The 21,295-nt window shown below is 45.4% G+C and overlaps 1 protein-coding gene across 1 annotated transcript in view; it reads left to right on the plus strand.

Annotated features, from left to right (window-relative positions):
- The window catches only part of CTPS1 (CTP synthase 1), a 47,992-nt gene that overhangs the window by 25,481 nt on the left and 1,216 nt on the right, over nt 1–21,295 (plus strand). The window contains exons 13-17 of the mRNA XM_082245769.1: nt 91–187; nt 11,080–11,135; nt 16,276–16,372; nt 17,576–17,720; nt 18,917–19,007. Of these exons, the coding sequence (XP_082101895.1) occupies nt 91–187; nt 11,080–11,135; nt 16,276–16,372; nt 17,576–17,720; nt 18,917–19,001 (480 nt within the window). The 3' untranslated portion in view covers nt 19,002–19,007. The remainder of the gene's footprint in view (nt 1–90; nt 188–11,079; nt 11,136–16,275; nt 16,373–17,575; nt 17,721–18,916; nt 19,008–21,295) is intronic.

The following is a 21,295-nucleotide window of genomic DNA, read 5'->3' on the forward strand; positions in this document are numbered from 1 at the left end:
TTGGGAGTGTATCTGCTGTATTGTTTCTGACGCTGTATTGTAAGCAATGGTGTAGTAGTGGAATTTCTTGCTTATTTTGATGCGTTTCAGGTGATTGACATGCCTGAACATAATCCAGGTCAGATGGGGGGCACCATGAGATTGGGGAAGAGAAGAACTATATTTCATTCTCAGAATTCAGTGTTACGTAAGTAATTATATTTGCTAACTGATGTGTGCCAAAAACATTTGGTGTTGTGTGTTTTTTTTTTTGTTTTTTTTTTTTTTTTTTGTTTTTATTTTTTTGTTTTATTAATTAGCATTTTTTTTTTTTTTTAATTCAAGCAGTATTAAATAGATTGATATTTCAGTTGTTACCAGTCACTGAGTAGAAGTGTCCTCGGGGGTTACCGTTTTAAATCTCATATGTAATCCTGAGCTTTGGAATGGAAGTGTCACTGATGTGGAAGATAAACCAAATATTTCTAAAAATCTCTGGTACTCACACGTGGCCCACTGGGTCTGCTTATTTGGGCACTTTTAGACTGGGGTACAAGGATCCTGATGTGCTAGCCGGAGAGGAGCCATGGTATGGCAATGGCTTTTACCTGATACCATAGCCGCTCTGTCTTTCTTCCTGCTTTTCGGTTACATTGCTGCAGTCTTACAATGCATAACTGACAGCGAATGGGAGGAGAACTTCAGCCAGTTGGGTTGCAGCTGTGAAAATAACTTTCCTTTCTTAAGCAAAAGATGCTACAGTTGTAGTGAAGCACTGCAGCTTGTTTAGGGTGAATTATCCAAATATGAAAACTGTTGTGCACTATGTGGTAGCTGAAAGAGGTTTGTAAATGATTTGGGGGGCACGTTGGTTGGAAGGGGATTTTTGGATGTGGGGGGGGGATGGAGGTAGCTAATCTGGGGGTACACGGGGGATGTTAATGGCAGCTGACATTGGGGGGGGGGGGTGGTTGTTAACTGATGTGAACACACACTGAAGGATTTGTATCTGATCTAGTGGCAAGCTGGGGGAGCAGCAATTGTAGGTTAGTGTTGAAGCTAGTTTCAGATGAATTCTCAGGTATTAAGTGTTTTGCACTGTGTGGTGGCTGAAGGTCTGTAGGGGGCTGGATGATTGGGGAGGGAGGGCACACTGGGGGCATTTTAGGGCCTTTTGAAATGATTTTACTGGCATTTTAGGTCCTCAAGAAATGATCAGAATGTCCGGACTGATTAATTTTCATATACAGTGGATATAAAAAGTCTACACACCCCTGTTAAAATGTCAGGTTTCTGTGATGTAAAACATTTAGACCAAGATAAATAATTTCAGAACTTTTTCCACCTTTGATGTGACCTATTAACTGTACAACTCAGTTGAAAAAGAAACTGAAATCTTTTAGAAGGGGGGGTGGTAGTAAAAATAAACGAAAATAATGTGGTTGCATAAGTGTGCTTACCCTCCTATAAATAGGGATGTAGCCATGTTCAGAATTAAGCAATCACATTCAAACTCATAATAAATAGGTGTCATTACACAACTACCATCGTTGTGCTAGTTGGTCCTTCCTGACATTTTCTTAGTCGCATTCTACAGCAAAAGCCATGGTCCACAGAGAGCTTCTAAAGCATCAGAGGGACCTCATTGTTAAAAGGAATCAGTCAGGAGAAGGGTACAAAAGAATTTCCAAGACATTATATCTACCATGGAACACAGTGAAGACAGTCATCATTAAGTGGAGAAAATATGGCACAACCAAGACCTGGACGCCCCTCTAAAATTCAATAAAAGACCAGAAGAAAACTGGTCAAGAGGCCTACAGCAACATTAAAGGAGCTGCATAAATATCTGGCCAGTACTGGCTGAGTGGTACATGTGACAACAATCTCCCGTATTCTTCATATGTCTGGGCTATAGGGTAGAGTGGCAAGACAGAAGCCTTTTTCTTGCAAAGAAAAACATCCAAGCCTGGCTAAATTTTGTAAAAACACATCCAAAGTCTCCCAAAAGCATATGGTAAAATGTGTTATGGTCTGATGAAACCAAGGTTGAACTTTTAGGCCACAATTCCTAAAAAAATATGTTTGGCGCAAAAACAACACTGCACATCACCAAATGAACTCCATACCCACAGTGAAGCATGGCGATGGCAGCATCAGGGCTTTTTTTCTTCAGGTGGAATAGAGGCCTTAGTCAAAGTATCGGGAATTATGAATAGTTCCAAATTCCAGTCAATATTGGCACAAAACCTTCAGCCTTCTGCTAGAAAGCTGAACATAAAGAGTAACTTTATCTTTCAGCATGGCAACAACCCAAAGCATACATTTTAAATCAACAAAGGAATGGCTTCACCAGAAGATTAAAGTTTTGGAATGGCCCAGCCAGAGCCCAGACCTGAATTGATTGAAAATCCATGGGGTGATCTAAAGAGGCCTGTCCACAAGAGATGCCTTCACAATCTGACAGATTTGGAGTGTTTTTGCAAAGAAGAGTGGGCAAATATTGCCAAGTCAAGGTGTGCCATGCTGATATACTCATACCCAAAAAGACTTGAGTACTGTAAAAAAAAATCAAAAAGGTGCTTTAACAAAGTTAGTTTTAAGTGTGTGCACACTAATGCAACCATATTTTTTTATTTTTACTTCCCTCCACCTAAAAGATTTCAGTTTTTTGTTCAACTGAGTTGTAATTTATAGGTCACATTAAAGGGGAAAAAGTTCTGAAATGATTTATCTTTGTCTCATTTTTTTTTTACACCACAGAAACCTGACATTTTAACTTTTTATATCCAAGATAAGAAAGATTTACAAAATGAAGCTAGAGAACACAGTTTTTGCAAAATGTTCTATTGTTCATTGACGGACACAGCTTCTGATCTTCTTAACCATTGGGTTATACTGCCCCCTACAGGAGTAGGACACTAGGCAGAAAAAGAATCTGGCTATGCCTATGGGCAGTCCCAGGGGGTATACTCCCACTCCCAGCTATAGGCACTCATTTTATTTTCTACCTAGTCAGGAGTAAGGACCTAGTTCCTTGCTGGGAAAGAAATTCGGTCCTTGCAATGTTTTCCTTTTTTAATGGATTTTTCTATTTTTCCTGTGAGAATCTACAATCAACTGCTGGACTGGGCGACAGGCTGGATATTTTTTAAAATCCAGTGGTCACCCCAGTCTGGCCAGCGAGCCCACGCAGACCTCAGCTCCGCACTAGGTCGGCCGCGACATAGCCCCACTGGGGGGGGGGGGGGGGGGGGCTGGCCTACGAGTTAAACGTCTCGTGAGGTCTCATATTACCTGGCCTTGGCCTGAGCCGCAGCGTTCCTCCTGGCCAACTGCCCCCCTTTTCGATGGAGAGGAGGTTCTGTCTGGAGCGGTGCCCACCCTGTTTCTGGTATGGTAACTAGGTGTCCCTCTCCCCCTAGAGGGTTTTGGGGTGGACGTGGGTCCCTCCCTGGGACGGTCGGCCCCCGGGTTCTCCTTCCCATGCAGCGTCCCCCCCCCCCCCTCTCTCGGTGGTCCCTGTGGACACTTCGCCCCTCATCTGACCGAGTGGGCCAAGCTTTTATGCCGGGACCTGGAGGGGAGCAGCTTCCCCTGCATTTGCTAAACTGGCGGAAAAGTTAGCCCAGGGGCTGCAGTTTGTCTGTGATGCCTCTTTGGATGCGGCTCCTCTGATTGCGAGGCTGTCTGTCTCAGCAGTGGTCCTTAGGCATGTTATTTGGCTTAAATGCTGGTCTGTGGACAAGACTTCTAAGAAGGCCTTATCTGACCCCCCCCCCCTTCTTAAGAGGATCGCCTATTTGGAGCTTCCCTGGATTACATCATTAAGGGTCTCACAGGGGGAAGAGTGCCTTTCTTCCACGGGCTAGAAAGGGCAAGGAGCCCCGTCGTAGACGTGGTCCATCCGCCCTCAGCTCAAAGTTTTTTTTCGTCCCTCAGGGTCTCAAGTCAAGGGATCAGAACCCTTCAGGGCCTCCTCCTCCGGATCTAAACTAACCTGGTCTGGCAATCCGAGAGCAGGCTTCTCCAGACCTGTGAACAAGGTTTGCCTTAACCATATGTGGGGTGGGGGGTTGTCTTCGCTGGTTTCTGGACCCGTGACCTCCTTAGTACAGACAAATGGGTCCATGAAGTCATACGGTTCGGCTACAAGATCGAGTTTCGCTCTTACCCTCTGGAAAGGTTTTTCCCTCCAACTTGCACCTGTCCCCAGACCGCTTTATGGGGGTCTCTTTGGGGCAGTGCAAGACTTGGTGATTGTCCCAGTTCCGACTTTGGAACGTTTTCAGGGGGTTTTATTCAAACCTGTTTACAGTCCCCAGGAAGGAGGGCGAAGTGCATCCAATTCTAGATCTCAAGGCGCTAAACTGCTTTGTGCGGGTGCAGAAGTTCAGAATGGAGTCCATTCACACTTTAGTGGCTTCTTTGCATCAGGGGGATTTTCTTGCCTCCATCGACATCAAGGACGCTTACCTTCACATTCCAATATGTGTCGGTCTCCATCGCTTCCTCCGCTTTGCCGTGGGAGAGGAGCATTATCAGTTTGTGGCGTTACCCTTTTGTCTTGCCTCCGCTCCTTGGGTCTTCACTAGAGTGTTGACTCCTGTGCTTGCATTGTTGCGTCAGCGGGGGATCGCGGTACTGGGGTACCTGGACGATCTTCTTCTGCGGGCGGAGTCTCCGACTGCTCTTGTGGACAACTCTGAAATTTCTCTGCGAACTCTGAGGGAGTTTGGTTGGATTCTGAACCTTCAGAAGTCTGCTCTGGTTCTGTCCGGACTATCTGGGTCTGACTCTGGACTCAGCCTTAGCCAGAGCATTCCTTCCTCTGGACAAACTATGGAAACTGCAGGAAGCAATTCAACTTCTGTTGTCCAGCAGACGGTCATCCCTTCGGACTTGCATGCGGGTGCTGGGCCTGATGGTGTCTGCCTTCGAGGCAGTTCCGTTTGTACAGTTTCATTCGATCTCTGCAAAGAGAGATTATGGTCAAATGGGACAAGAATCCAGTCTATAGACAATCTGATCCGGCTGAGCCAGGGTACGAGAGGGTCCCTAATGAGGTTGCTTTGTTCTCCGGCACTTCGCCAGGGCACCACGGATGCCAGCCTCTTTGGTTGGGGAGGCGTCCTCAGAAAAGATTCTGCTCAGGGGGTCTGGACATTGGGAAGAGTCCAGACTGCCATTCAATGTACTGGAGCTCCAAGCGATCAGACTTTGGATCATTGGACGGATCGTCTTCAGGGGTGTCCGATGCGAATTCAATCAGACAATGCCACGGTTGTGGTCTGTTAATCACCAAGGGGGCACAAGAAGTGTCCTGGTGGCTCGAAGTAGCGGGCATTCTAAGGTGGGCAGAAAATTTTTTCCAGCCATCTCTGCTGTACACATCTCGGGGGTGGACCTGTTTGCCTCCTTGTCTCAATAGGAAGCTGCAGAGGTTTGTGGTATGGTTACGCCTTTCCCCCTCTCAAGCTTCTGCCAAGACTTCTGCACAGGATTGAGGCAGAAGGGATTCCGGTCATCTTAGTGGCTCCAGACTGGCCTCGCCGGTCTTGGTACGGCTGGTCGCCGATGTTCCTTGGAGACTTCCTCTCGGAAGATTTGCTGTCCCAAGGGCCAATCTTCCATCCTGCTTAGGTCGCTGGCTTTAACAGCTTGCCTGTTGAAAGCCAGGTGCTGAAAGATAGGTTTGTCTGATTCAGTGATTCCTACACTCTTAAAAGCTAGAAAATCTCTCGCTAGGAAGATCTACCATTGTACATGGAAGTCGTACATTGCGTGGTGTGAGTCTCTTGGGGTTCATCCTCGCTCCTTTGCAGTGGCTTGGATCTTGACCTTCCTCCAAAGGGGAGTTGAGCAGCGCCTGGCCTTGAGTACTTTCAAGGGCCTGATCTTGGCCTTGGCGGTCTTTCAATGATCGTTGGCCACACTTTCCTTGGTGCACACATTTATCCAGGAAGTTCGACACTTGGCTCCTTCGGTGCAGTCTCTATTGCTGCTTTGGGACCTCAATTTAGTGCTTTCAGTCCTCCAGAAACCTTCTTTTGAAAATCTTAGGAGGGTTCCCCTGCTTACATTATCCCAGAAGGTGGCCTTTTTGGTGGCAATCACTTCTGCGCGCAATAAAGAAAGAAATGGCTGCACATCCAGGAATTCCAATAGCCTTTATTTTCAAAGTGATGACACCAAAGACACCAACATGAGGTCACGTATCATTATTCCGAGTATTGTTTAAGAAGTTTCCATGGAGACGGGCCGGGGCTGGCACTCTGAGACATTCCAAATCAATTCATCACCATACACCTGGAGCAGCGTTTTCTTCTCTTGGTATATTGACTTCTGCGCGCAGGGTGTCTGGTAGCATTGTTTTGTCGTTCACCTTCCTTGGTGGTTCACAGAGATAAGGTGGTTCTTTGCCCCGGTCAGTCGTTCCTTCCAAAGGTTGCCTCTGATTTTCATTTGAATGAAGACATTGTGTTGCCTTCCCTGTGTCCCAGGCCAAACATCCTAAGGAAATTGCCTTGCATTCCCTTAGATGCGGTTCGGGCAATTATGGTGTACCTGGCAGCTATGGATTCTTTTAGGGAGTCAAACTCACTATTTTGCTCAAAAACAGAGTTTTTGTGCAGCGCTAGATTAAAAATATCCAAATTGATATGGACTAAAATAATAGAGACCCAAAGTCAATAATGTAGTGCGTATGGATATACTCACAAAAGAAAGGTCCCCTTGGAACATGAATGGGAAACAGTCATCAGTGGTGAATCCCTTGAATAAACAATCCAATAGGTGGATGGTAGCTGATAGCCAGTATGTAACACTGCAGGGAGAGCCTTCACTAACACCCAAATGTGTAGCAGCTTACCAGAAAGTGTAGTTTCTTATGGCAGATATCCACAATCGTTTAAATGTCATCCAATGTCACTGGGCGTGATTCCCAACAGCTCAAATGGTCCCCACTCCCATTGGGCGTAATCCCCATCCAGATGAATAGACCGTATGTGCTCAAAGGTATACCCCTTGTAGAGCTCGATAGCAGAGATGATCACCACCACCCAATGATGGATGTAAAAAATAACAGGAAGGAACCTCTCATAGTGTAGTAAATATGCCAAGTCTTTAATTTAAAAGCAAAATATCCACTCACAATGTGCAGTGGAAGGAGGTCAGTGAGAATGCCTGAGCAGCCTTGTTTATGTGCTGGATAGGAGGGGGATGGGATGGGGATGGGGCAGCTGCATACAGATGAATTGAACTTTCCATATTCCTCCTGCTGTCGCTGAATATCTGATTCTCTTCCTCTCAGCGGCTGCAAGAGGAATATGGAAAGATCAATTCATCTGTATGCAGCTGCCCCATCCCATCCCCCTCCTATCCAACTTCCTTTGCCGGCCCCCCCCCCCAGTGCTCTTTAGCCCCCCCCCAGTGCTCTTTAGCCCCCCCCCAGTGCTCTTTAGCCCCCCCCCAGTGCTCTTTAGCCCCCCCCCCAGTGCTCTTTAGCCCCCCCCCCAGTGCTCTTTAGCCCCCCCAGTGCTCTTTAGCCCCCCCAGTGCTCTTTAGCCCCCCCCCGTGCTCTTTAGCCCCCCCCCAGTGCTCTTTAGCCCCCCCCCCCAGTGCTCTTTAGCCCCCCCCCCCAGTGCTCTTTAGCCCCCCCCCCAGTGCTCTTTAGCCCCCCCCCAGTGCTCTTTAGCCCCCCCCCAGTGCTCTTTAGCCCCCCCCCAGTGCTCTTTAGCCCCCCCCCAGTGCTCTTTAGCCCCCCCCAGTGCTCTTTAGCCCCCCCCCAGTGCTCTTTAGCCCCCCCCAGTGCTCTTTAGCCCCCCCCCCAGTGCTCTTTATCCCCCCCCCAGTGCTCTTTATCCCCCCCCAGTGCTCTTTACCCCCCCCCCCCAGTGCTCTTTACCCCCCCCCCCAGTGCTCTTTATCCCCCCCCAGTGCTCTTTACCCCCCCCCAGTGCTCTTTACCCCCCCCCAGTGCTCTTTATCCCCCCCCCAGTGCTCTTTATCCCCCCCCCAGTGCTCTTTATCCCCCCCCCAGTGCTCTTTATCCCCCCCCCCAGTGCTCTTTATCCCCCCCCAGTGCTCTTTATCCCCCCCCCGTGCTCTTTATCCCCCCCAGTGCTGCTACCCCCCCCCTGTGCTGTTACCCCCCCCTCAGTGCTAATAACCCCCCCAGTGTTCTTTAGCCCTCCAGTGTTCTTTAGCCCCCCCCCCAGTGCTCTTTAGCCCCCCCCAGTGCTCTTTAGCCCCCCCCCAGTGCTCTTTAGCCCCCCCCCCAGTGCTCTTTAGCCCCCCCCCAGTGCTCTTTAGCCCCCCCCCCCAGTGCTCTTTAGCCCCCCCCCCAGTGCTCTTTAGCCCCCCCCCCCAGTGCTCTTTAGCCCCCCCCCCCCAGTGCTCTTTATCCCCCCCCCCCCAGTGCTCTTTATCCCCCCCCCCCCAGTGCTCTTTATCCCCCCCCCCCAGTGCTCTTTATCCCCCCCCCCCAGTGCTCTTTATCCCCCCCCCAGTGCTCTTTATCCCCCCCCCCAGTGCTCTTTATCCCCCCCCAGTGCTCTTTATCCCCCCCCAGTGCTCTTTATCCCCCCCAGTGCTCTTTATCCCCCCCCAGTGCTCTTTATCCCCCCCCCCGTGCTCTTTATCCCCCCCCCCCCGTGCTCTTTATCCCCCCCCCCCGTGCTCTTTATCCCCCCCCCCCCCAGTGCTCTTTATCCCCCCCCCAGTGCTCTTTATCCCCCCCAGTGCTCTTTATCCCCCCCCAGTGCTCTTTATCCCCCCCCAGTGCTCTTTATCCCCCCCCCAGTGCTGCTACCCCCCCCCCCCCTGTGCTGTTACCCCCCCCCCCTCAGTGCTAATAACCCCCCCAGTGTTCTTTAGCCCTCCAGTGTTCTTTAGTCCCCTCCAGTGTTCTTAGTTCCCCCCCCCCGTTCTCTTCAGCTCCCCACAGTGCTCTTCATCTCCCCCCCCCCCCCCCCAATGCTCTCTGGCTCCCCCTCAGTGGTTTCCAGTTCCCCACAGACAGTGCTCTCCAGTCCCCCCGCCTCCCCCTGTGCTCTCCATCCCCCTGGTTTTCCATGCACCCTCCACCCCCCTGCGCCTTCCAACCCCCCCTGCAATGCTTTCCAAACCCCCCCCCCCTTAATTCTCTCCAGTCCTCCCCCCCGTGCCCTTGCTCCTCCAGTGCTCTCTGCTTCTCCTGTGCTCTTCTATCTTCTATCATGTCTGCAGTCTCTGACCACCTCCTGTACCATGTCTGCAGCCTTTGACCACCTCCTGTACCATGTCTGCAGCCTCCTGACCACCTCCTGTACCATGTCTGCAGCCTCCTGACCACCTCCTGTACCATGTCTGCAGCCTCCTGACCACCTCCTGTACCATGTCTGCAGCCTCCTGACCACCTCCTGTACCATGTCTGCAGCCTCCTGACCACCTCCTGTACCATGTCTGCAGCCTCCTGACCACCTCCTGTACCATGTCTGCAGCCTCCTGACCACCTCCTGTACCATGTCTGCAGCCTCCTGACCACCTCCTGTACCATGTCTGCAGCCTCCTGACCACCTCCTGTACCATGTCTGCAGCCTCCTGACCACCTCCTGTACCATGTCTGCAGCCTCCTGACCACCTCCTGTACCATGTCTGCAGCCTCCTGACCACCTCCTGTACCATGTCTGCAGCCTCCTGACCACCTCCTGTACCATGTCCGCTAAATGTACAGTGTGTTTTGTAAAACGTTTGACATTTCGAACATGGGAGAGGCAGCGCTGTCTAGCCACGTTAAAGGTGCAAAGCACCAGTCTGCAGCTGCGTGCTTGACAGCTTCCAATCCGATCGCTGGCTTTTTCACCCGTGCGCCTGAAGTGACACCGGCTCCCAGCTGCGGCAGCGGTGCTTCCATCTCATCCACTGTAAAACAAGGGACCATTTTGAGTCACGCTGTATCCAGAAATGAAACCCTAACTGCAGAGGTACTGTACACTACAAAGATTGTCATTTATTTTAGTAAAAATATGCTGGGTGTGACATGGATTTTCTTCTTCTTATTTAACATGTATACATAGAAATTTCATGAAACATTAGGTCATGAATATTTACGTGAAGTCATGGAAAATACATGGAATTTTATTGGTGAAAATGTGTATGAACCCTGTAAGGGTCAGGTTCCTCCTTTCCCTGTAACAGCGCACTCTACTAGGGTGCTTAGTGCCTACTTTGCCTTCTGTCATCAGGCATCTGTGATGCAGGGTTGCAAGGCAACCTGGTCGTCTGCACACACCTTTTCAAAGTTTTATAATGTGGATGTGTTGGCATCTGCAGATACTTCCTTTGGTCGTAAGGTTTTGCAGGCTGCTGTTTAGAGGACCTGGTCCTCCTTGAAGGGCGTATTGTTTTTTTTTTTTTTAGGTGAGCTCCAGTTGTTCTTTATAGGAGCTCCATGTTACCTGGTTGGCTATGGTTTAGCCTTGGGGAATTTTTTTCTCCTGTCCCAATGGTTAAGAAGATCAGGAGCTGTGTCGGTCAAGGAACGATAGAGAAAATGGGATTTTTGTTTTACCGTAAAATCCTTTTCGCTAATGTTCATTGATGGACACAGCCCCCACACCTCTATGGAGTTGGATTTCTTCTGACACTGTTTGTAACAAAACTGAATGCCGATAGCTGAGAGTGGGAGTATACCCCCTGGGACTGCCCATAGGCGGCGTCAAGCTTTTTTCTGCCTAGTGTCCTGCTCCTGTAGGGGTTAAGATCAGAAGCTGTGTCCATCAATGAATATCGGAGAAAAGGATTTTACGGTAAGACCAAAATCCCTTTTTTTTTTTTTTCCCCCAAAATTTTCAGTATTTTTATTTATATAGCAAAAAAAAAACTAACACAAACGTGTGTTTTTTTTTTTTTTTTTTTTGTTTTTTTTTCCAGTGGTGGTAAAATCACCAAAAGAAAACTTATGTCTCAAGAAATGATATGAAATTAAATTGGGTACAGTGTTGCATGACTAATTGTCAAAGTGTGACACCGCTAAAATATGAAATATGGCTCGGGTAGAAAGGGGGTGAAAAAGTCCAGTCTTGAAGAGGTTAAGCTTTGTTCGTCATCTTTTTGTAGGGAAATTATACGGCGGTCATGAATATGTAGAAGAGAGACATCGACACAGATATGAGGTAATTCACCTATAGTTTTGTAATTTTTTTATCACATCTGTTCTCCCATAAGATGTATATTTCCTGCTCGGATGTATTTATTCTATTCTTATCAGTTTTTTGTTTTGGTCTTATTTTCAGCATTACAGAACCGGTCCAGTTGAATGTAAATAACTACTTGTAGGGTGTAACATGACCTGGATAAATGGCAAATTTTCACAGACATTTCTTAAAGATGAACTCCAGGCAGTTATAAAAAATAAGCAATGCATTTCAGTATTCATTAAGCCCTGGTTCACATTTGTGCGATGCAGGAACGCTGCGAATATACAGCGTGATCCCGAATCGCATCCGCACCCCTGGCAGTTCACACTGCCATATGCGATACGCAGGGGGTGTCAAAAGTTAACGACACCCCCAGTTGCTATCGCATATTGCAGTGCGATCTGCAAGTTCGCACAGAATCGGACCGCACTAGTGTGAACCACTATGCGATCCGATTCTGCTGCGGATAAAAAAAAGGCTCAGGTGCGTGTTTAGTGCGGATGCGGTGCGAATTCAGCCATACAAAGTGTATGGCTTAAATTTGCACCGCACATGAGATCTCATGTAATTTAGGAGCAGTGCGCCCCGAATTACATGAGATCTCCGTGATTGCACTAATGTGAACCGGGGCTAATACGTCATTAAATGTGTTCTTCTTCTTCTTTTATTTAAAAAAAAAAAATAAAAAATTTAAAACAGTTTAAGTACTTGGTTTTACCTAGCAGTATATTCTGGTGATCCCAGTACAGTAGAGCCCAGACTGGAATGTGATTAAAAGAGCACAAGGGGCCCAGTCAATTGTGCTTTTAATGTTTATTTGCCAACAAAGGAAAACCAGATAGAAAGAAAGCAGAGTGACAGAAATGAGCTCATCTGCTTCTCCTCCTACTGCCCAATCACAGGCTGTAAATGTAATCTGCAGTGGAGAAGAATGAAGTCTCCTGGCAGACAGGTTTTTGCTGTGCGATGGAGGTTTGCAAATCGCAGCTAGATGGACAAAAATAAAAATCGTTTGGCAGGTTAAACCGCTCCCATACATGCATTTCATATAAACATTTAGCCGCATGCCTGGAGTTTAGCTTTAAAGTACTGTGCAAGTGTTTTAGATTTGTTTAAATTGCTGGCCAAGAAAGTTTAGAATCTTTTTTTTTTTTTTTTTGTCGTGTGTGTGTGAAGGATTTATCTGTAGTTGACAATATTTTTTCATGCTTTTATATAACTACCTGTTCTTTATCAATCCGTTTGAAGGACACAGTCTTTACATTTGGGTTATGCTGCACCTACAGGAGGATTTGACTCTGACAAACAAAAATCCATAAGCCAGCACAGAATAGCCCTTCCTTCTACCAGCAAGTCTTGTTTTTTAATAGTGTCCTAGGAGGATGGGTGTCTTTTTTCTTCAGAACTGTGAAACCTCTAACCACGTTGTTACTGGCTTTTTTTTCCTTAGATTTTGTTCTTCAATAAGATTCTCGACTACACTACTGCTTAATATAGTCTCTACATAGCAGCTATACGGAGTGGCCTTTCCTGAGCCTAGCTTTGAAGAGCCGTGCCCAAATCCTGCTAGACTGGACCTTGCTAGGCTAGCATGGAAATGACTGGCTCCGGGTTCCACTTAAGATGCTTTCCAATCACCATTGACTAGAAGATGTTAGCCATGGAGCTTCTAGAATTGCCCAGAAGTTCCCTCATTCTCCGCTGATCATTGAGTGCAGCCTTATTTGCACCGATAGCTGCTTTTGTCATTTGAATTTACTTTTTAACGGCCGAAGGGGCTGACAAAAGACCTGATGGAGTGGAGTGTTGCATGTCCTCAGACTTACTTTCTTGCCATTCACTGGTGCAACCGGTTCACGCTCTACTAATGGCTCTGGTGCTGTTTGCAGTGCGCTTACCAATGTGATTGACATCTGCAACCTAGAACCTAGTCTATGCCATCTTTGGCATCTTATCCTTCATCAGGCATGATCACCTTCTCTGTTCTTTTAAGGAAAATTTTACTGTACTCATGCACAATTTTATGATATATGTATTAGCTGGCACTTTCCATGCAAATTCTCTGATCTGCCTGCTGTCTCTGATCAATTAGTTGCTGCTGAGATTGATGCTGTGTCTCCCCAGTCCTTGATGCGTGAAACTGCCTCTGAGTTACTCCCAAAACTGAAAGAGATAATTTCAGCTCTTATTGATGCGATACACACACAGAGGATCAGCCTGTTCTCTCTACCAGCATTTATTTAAATTTAAATCCTTTAGAGCTCTCAAAACTACTAAAACCTTCCGGTGCACCCGCCTTTCTCAGTCTCCTCTTTAGGGATGCCCAATGATGCCTTGGGTGGTCAGAGTATCTGCCTTCCTTGGCTAAAGAAGCCTAAGGCTCCGTATGGAAAAGCTTGCCCCATGCTGGAGGTCAAAAAGGTCATTTTCATTACTCTAAAGCCATAAACTCTAAATCCAAACAAGGTTCCAAGTCTGTCCCCAAGCATTGGGGATTCCAGACCTTCCAAGCCTAGAAACCGCTTTTCTGTATGAGGGTGTGCTATAACTTTTAAATCAGGAAACATCTGTTAGCCTTTGCGGACATTTAGGCAACCTGCATCTCAGATGCTGCGGTGCAGGAAGTGGGTTGATAGGGCTACAAGCAAGTGTTTCCCTCCCAACCCTCATTGGTTCATCACTTCCAGCAGGTTGTCATTGCCCCAGCTGCAGTGGTAGAATGTTTTCAGGAGTTTTATTCTAACCAGTTCATGTCCCCCAAGCCAGAAGGAGGCATTTGCATGCTCATGGATCTGAGTACTCTAAATGTCCTAATTTAGGCTCCGAAGTTAAATATGGAATCCACCAGGTCTGTCATCGACAAGTCAGGTCAGTTCTTGGACAGTCCAAGTCCATGAAATCTGTACACCTGACCATTGCCTTTCCTCCCCTGAAACTTCTTTCTTGTCTGCTACAGAGGATCATGTTTGAGGGTATTCCCAGTGGTCCTTAAAGCTCAAGAGTGATCTTGTCAGAGCACCACATCTACATGGGCCAGAATCCTGGCACATGCTCTGTGGACTCCTCCAGATTGTCCGGGGGACTCGGATCTGTTTCAAGAACCAGTTTACAAATCTGCTTCACGGTTGCTGCTAATGCTGTTAGCATGATGAAGCTTAGGTTCTGAGAGACAGGAGCATCTCGGAGTCAGTTATTCCTATAATTCTAATGGCAAAAAGTCTATTACTTGCAAGATCTTGGTGTGAGGTGCAATGCTTTCTTTAAAGGAAATTCAGTCAGACGAATCCTCACTTTTTGCAGCTGGCCTTGTATCAGCAATTTGACCCTCAGCACTATCAAGGAGTTGAGTCTCTGCTCTTTCTATTATGTTCCAGAGACCACAGTTTTCCCATTCCTTAATTTTAAGACTTTTCAAAATCTGTGCTGTTACAGAGCAGGAAGCGTCAGGGGCCCTCTAAACACTGGCAACTTATTCAGTGAAATAAGCTACATGTATTTGTTCAGTGCTGACCAGTTGTGAGAAGCTTTGCATGTTGACAATTTTAAATCCCAATTACAGACACTGTGATTCTTAACACTTTATGGGGTTTTAAATTATCGGAGCATTTCCTTTTCCTCAAATGGCACAGCTTACTGTACTTCTGGCCCCCACTGAAGTTAGTGCTGCATATATTGTAGACACCATTACAGGTGTGTTTCTGCTTTGCCATTCACAAAACGCATGGCCTGAGGGTTCCAGCCTGGGTAAGGTATCGCATCCGAGAATTTTCCAGGGTTACCTAAATGGAGAACTGCTAAAGTCTGAGCATGGTCATATGCTTCTCTATACCCAGAAGCCCAACTTCATTAGCAAATTGAGCATGAGAGCTTACAGAGCGGGGAGGCAGTGAAAGAGCATGGACAAGAGAGTATACCTTGCCAGGGGATGCGGGCGGAGAGTCTGTCAGGAGACAATCACTTTACTTTAACCACTTAAGCCCCGGAAGATTTTACCCCCTTCCTGACCAGGGCCTATTTTGCGATTCGGCACTGTGTGACTTTAACGGACAATTGCGTGGTTGTGCGACGCTGTACCTAAACGAATTTGACATCTTTTGGTGGTATTTGATCACCTGTGCGATTTTTTTTTTTTTTTTTTTTTTTTTATCATGCGCTATAAACAAAAAGAGCGTCAATTTTGCAAAAATAACAATATTTTTCACATTTTTTATATGCAATTCCCCAAAAAAATGTAAAAATCGAAATGTTTTAACATTTTCGGCCAATTTGTTTTATGCTACATATGTTTGGTAAAAAAAAATCGCAAAAAGCATATTTTGATTGGTTTGCGCAAAAGTTATTGCGTTTACTAACAAAGGGAAAGATTTTTGTCATTTTTTGTTGTGTTTTTTTTTGTTTTTTTTTTTTTTTTTTAAACGAGTAATGGCAGCGATCTGCGTGTTTTTTTTTTTTTTTTTGCGGGATTGCGACATTGGGGCGGACAGATCGGACCCTTGTCTGACTTTTTGACACTTTTGGGGTTACCAGTGACATTACTGCAGTAATCAGTGCTATACATATGCACTGTTACTGTAAAAATGACACTGGGAGGGAAGGGGTTAACTTTATTGGAGAGGGAGGGGTTAAGTGTGTCCTAGGGGCGTGTTTCTAACTGTGATTGGCTGTGGCTACTAGTGTAAGAACAGAGATCAACGGTCCTACATAGTAGAACTGTCTGATCTCCATTCTTACACAGGGGAGACTGACAGGCGGCTGTGTTTACATTAGCCGCCTGCCTTTCTCCCGCTCTAACGGACGATTGTGAGTGCCTGGCGGACATCGGGTCAGCCGGGCACACGCGCGGGGGGTACGTGACCGCACAGGAGCAGGAGCGCGTCCGCTCCCTAGAGCCTCAGACTAGTGACGTAGCCCTACGTCGCTTTGCCTGTGAGGGGCTGACTGCCGACGTAAATATTCGCGCGGCGGTCAGCAAGTGGTTAAATTGACATGGTCATAGTGTCCCTTTATTTTGATGTCATTCTTGGATCCATAAAAGAAGCAAGTAGAGGATATCGTATGATTTTCGCTTTGATTTAAGAAAGCGGTCATAATTATTTTATTTATTTTTTTAATTAAGGTAAACCCAGAGCTTAGGCTTGACCTGGAGTCCCGAGGTCTGGTATTTGTTGGACAGGATACAGAAGGAGAGAGAATGGAGATAGTAGAGTTAGAAGGTTAGTATTTTACTAAACTTTACCATCTTATGAGTTCTTTTTAGGTTTTAACTGCCTGCTGACTGTGCACTGCAGTTTTACTGCTACAATGCGGACCGGTTGCGCAGAATCGCATCTATATACACCTATGATTGTTTATTTATGGGTAGGGGGTGCGCACCCACTCAGCTGCACTCTTATTGGCTGTCTTAGATTAGTGGCCGGGACCCACCGATCAGCAGAGCAGATGACCTGAGAGACATCTGTGCATGTAAACAACACCGATCTCTGACAGTGGGCATGTGCCAGTTTGTCTCCCTGCAAAGCCAGGAATAAAAACAGCACACAGCTAACACAGTAACACTTGCTAGGCACACAGTTAAACCTTTGATTGCCAGTTAAACCTTTGATTGCCCTAGATGCTAACCCCCCACCTAGTGTTATTAGTAAAGTGACCGTGCATATTATTAGCACTATAAAAAAAAAAATATAGAAAGATATGTGCAAATCACATAGAAATATCAATCGATGCGCAAAATCAGTCAGTTCATAAACCACTGAAAATGTCCCAATGAAGCAAAGTTCTCCATTAATGGAAAATGATAAAATAATCCAGCCCCTTCAAAAGTAAAATCACTCTTCCTCAAGTGTTCAAAAACTAGCCACCATTCCTCTGTGGAGTCAACACTAACCAGAACAGATGGCTGCCCTTACACCTCCAGAGGGAACCGAGCTGAGATAAATAAAGCTTGCCAGTAAAAATCTCCCAATAGTATAGTAGTTTAATTGAACAAAATGTAAAAGCAATCCCTATTAAGCCAGAGGTCAAGGAAAATGTGTCACGAGAGGTAAAAAAAAAAAAAGTGCTGTTCTTGCTGAAATTCTGCTGAAGCCTCCTGGCAGTTATGCTGTCGCAGTCTCTAATACTTTGAGTCACAAACCTAAAACAAGTATATAGATTGAGCAGATGAAAGAAAACTCAAGAGCCTGTTCTGGGTCAGTGACTCAAAGTATTGATGCTAGCCAGCTAGTGATTTTTTAGGACAAGAGGTCAGCAATGGAAACCTCCATGTTTTTTTTTTTTTTTCTTTTCATGAGGTGTAAGAGATTCAAGAACAGATGCTATGGTGGTATTGCCTATAAACATAACTAAATCCTCTTTAATTGATTTTCATTAGTACTTAAGGTCTTTTATAACATAATCTCCTCTTATGGTTTTTCTAGATCACCCATACTTTGTTGGCGTTCAGTATCATCCAGAGTTCACATCCCGTCCTATCAAACCCTCCCCTCCATATTTTGGTTTGCTTCTTGCCTCTGCAGGGAGACTAGCCCAGTATATTGAGAGGGGTTGCCGCCTTTCCCCCAGGTAAGAGTGTTTTGCTGCTTCTCCTTCCACCATTTCTGGTGCTACAAATGTTCATTCAAGCTTATGATCTTAAGTTGCCCCCTGGTCTTTTGTTCACATTTTCCACGTTTTTACAGGGTGGTGATCGGGCCTAATTTGATCTGATGATCTCTTTGAGCTGCAGGCAGTCTCAAGTTCTGTTTTTTTTGTGGTCCTGTTGTTTTTTTTTTTTCCTTTTCCTTTGCGGTCCACCACTCAGTTGGACAGACCAGAGATTTTTTTTGTTTGCCAGTATTTCAAACTTCCTGTAGGTGACAGTGTAACCCAACAGTATCTGAATTCCTTTTTACATCAGTGAACTTCAATAATTTTTTTTATAAGTACAACCATCCCATTTTACAGATAAAACAAAATGCTTTCGCTTGTTTATATAACAGACAAAATAAAGCAAATAAGAGAAGTTCATTGTTATTGACCAAGGGGTGCTGTGTGCACTGCTTTAGGGGAGTATCCTTACAAATGGTTAGTCTTTTCTATTGGCTAAAGGCTCCAGCGTACGGCGGTACAGAGTACAATCTGACTTTTGTGGTACTCGGGAGCCTTGGCTGCAGCATAATTAAGCTCACTGACATGTATTTTAAAATACGCTGCACGTAGCTACACACACATAGCTGCTGGCACTCTGTTTTTTGTGTATAGGCATATTTTGCAATAAATGTCAATGCGCTAAATTAGTCTGCAGCTGTGACTCTTGGGCACCACAACAAGCAGGTTTTTACTCTGCATGTTAATACGCTCTAATATGCGACTGTGTGCAAGAGCCCTAAAGCTGTACACTATACAGCTGGTGGCCCTCCAGCTGTTACAGAACTAAAATTCCCATGAAGCATTGCAAAGCTGACAGTTACAAGCATGACTCCCATAGGCAGAGGCATGATGGGACTTGTAGTTCCACAACAGCTGGAGGGCCACCAGTTTAGGACCCCTGCGATACAATCAGATTGTACAATCTCCTTCAGATCTTTGAAGTATGTAACATGAGGACAAACCTAAACATTCCATTCAGTTTGTGTGAAATCAGACAGGCTCTTCCAGTTGATAGTGGATCTAAAGGAGATTGTACACGCAGATTGTATAATGTATGGCTAGCTTAACATCTCAGGCTCTTAGAGATACCCACATTTTGCTTTAATATGACTTTCTCATTTTATTTACAGGGATACATACAGTGACAGAAGCGAAAACAGTTCTCCTGACACCGAGATTGCAGAACTCAAACTACCAGTAATAAATCATGAATGATGCTAGGTAATGAGCCCTTATCTACTGTCTACTTTACATATGGGAAAGACACTATATAGATCCATATCTAATTTTGCATCAGGTTTTGCATAGTTAACTTTTTTTTTTTTTTTTTGCAAGAAATATCTTAGAGAAGAACTATTATTTATTTAACTTCCAAGGGAACAGACTGCAAATAGCACTTTGTCACATTTGGATTGGTGGCTTTGTCCAGTAAAAATGCTTCTATATGCTGGCAGTAGCTTCACCCACTTTTGAACCCCAATAAATGGCCAACATATAGCCCCACCCCTTATCTAAGCTGCCTCATCTGTCATTATTATGAATGAACAATTGGGGCTGCTTGTTCAATCACAATGGTAAAAGATCTGAGTTTTGGCTCGGAGTAAAGTGTTTGTGTGTGTGTACAAGCAGCCACAGCCTCAATACACTGGGCCAAAACTCTGAATGATCTTTTACTATTATGAACGAACAAGCTCTGCACTACTCATTCATTCAGAACAGCAACAGATTACTCAAGGGTGCTGCTCTCTGCGTATCTATCAGGGCTGCTTGTACAAATCTGCAGCCTAGCTTGATTGATCAGAGTGCTGCAGCACTGTGTGAGCTTTCAATATGTATGAATCAGCAATCAACAATGTCGGGCTGGTGCTGTATAGAACACTGCCAGATATTGTTGACCGCTCATTCCTAAAAAAATGAAAGCTCACACAGCACCGTATCGTCCATTGGGCAGACTGTGGATTTGTAAAAGCCGCCCTGACAGGTAGACATAGCTGCCAGCTGTGCGGTCTGTTTTTGTAATTGGCAAAGCTGGATTCTGGAATAACCTTCTCCTAGCAGTGTTGAACAGGAAGGATAACCCGCTATAAATAAAATTAATAAGTGGCGCTTACATCAGTCATATAAAAAAAAAAAAAAAATGGATCCATTGTGTTGCTGATTAAATATCAGTCCAAAAAAATAAGTCCATGTGTTAGAAGAATTATAAACATCCACATGATCATCCAACAACAGAAACCATCTATGGTGCCCAACTAGGATAGTGTTCATCTGCTCACCACCAACCAAAAAGCTTTCAGCTCTTGATTCAAATGATTACTCACCAGAATGATCTGATCTCCTAATTAATAACTTCAGCCCGGAAGGTTTTACCCCCTTCATGACCAGGCTATGTAGGGAATTTTTGCGATATGGCTCTGCGTTACTTTAACTGACAGTTGCACAGTTGTGCGCTGTACCAAAACAAAATTTGATGTCCTTTTTTTTTTTCCCCCAAATAGAACTTTCTTTTGTGGTATTTGATCACCTCTGCGGTTTTTATTTTTTGCCCTATAAACAAACAAAAAAAAAAAGACAATTTTGAAAAAATATATTGAATATAAAATTTAATTTCTTCATCAATTTAGGCCAGTATGTATTCTGCAACATATTTTTGGTTTAAAAAAAAAAAATCTCAAACAGGTGTATATTGGTTTGAGAAAAAATGATAGCGTCTACAGACTATGGGATATTTTTTTTATGGAATTTTTATTGATTTTTTTTTTTTTTTTTTACTAGTAATGGCAGCAATTAGCGACTTGTAACAAGATTGTGGCGAACAAACTTTTTTTTTTCTTTTTGGGACCAGTGACACAAATACAGTGATCAGTGCTAAAAATATGCACTGTCATTGTACTGACACTGGCAATGAATGGGTTAACATCAGAGGCAATCAAAGGGTTAAATGTGTCCCTAGGGGGTGGTTTCTAACTGTGTAGGAGGTGATTGTACTTTAAGGCAGAGATCCATGTTCCTGCTTAGCATAAACAAAAGATCTCTCTCTTCTCCTGTCACAGAACGGCGATCTGCCTTGTTTACATGGGCTGACCGCCGTTCTGTCTGCCTCTGATGAATGATCGGCGGGTCCTGGCGGACATTGGGTCCACCTGACCTTCTGATTGGTTCCCGCTGTGTCGTCTGCAGCGTGTGTGCACACCCCAGACCCAGAAAAAAAAACACAGGTACTCGATTTTGCGTTAAAGGGCCACCCTGCTGCAGTATATGTATGTGGGGCGGACCTTAAGGGGTTAAACAAAGGGTCACAATGCGCTTTGCACTAAGGTTCTCCTCTTGTTCTACTCTGCTGGTATCCAATCCTCCAGGAACATCAACAGGGTCCTAAGGTCCACTTATGGCTCGCTCCAAATGCACATACATCGAAAAAACTCTATAATGTAGTATTTATTATATTCCCAAATTAAGAAATAAGTGAAAATAACACTCACATTTTAGAAGTGTGTGAACACCAACAC

This window comes from Pelophylax lessonae (genome assembly GCF_965119305.1).
Source record: "Pelophylax lessonae genome assembly, chromosome: 2".
NCBI classification, from domain to species: domain Eukaryota; kingdom Metazoa; phylum Chordata; class Amphibia; order Anura; family Ranidae; genus Pelophylax; species Pelophylax lessonae.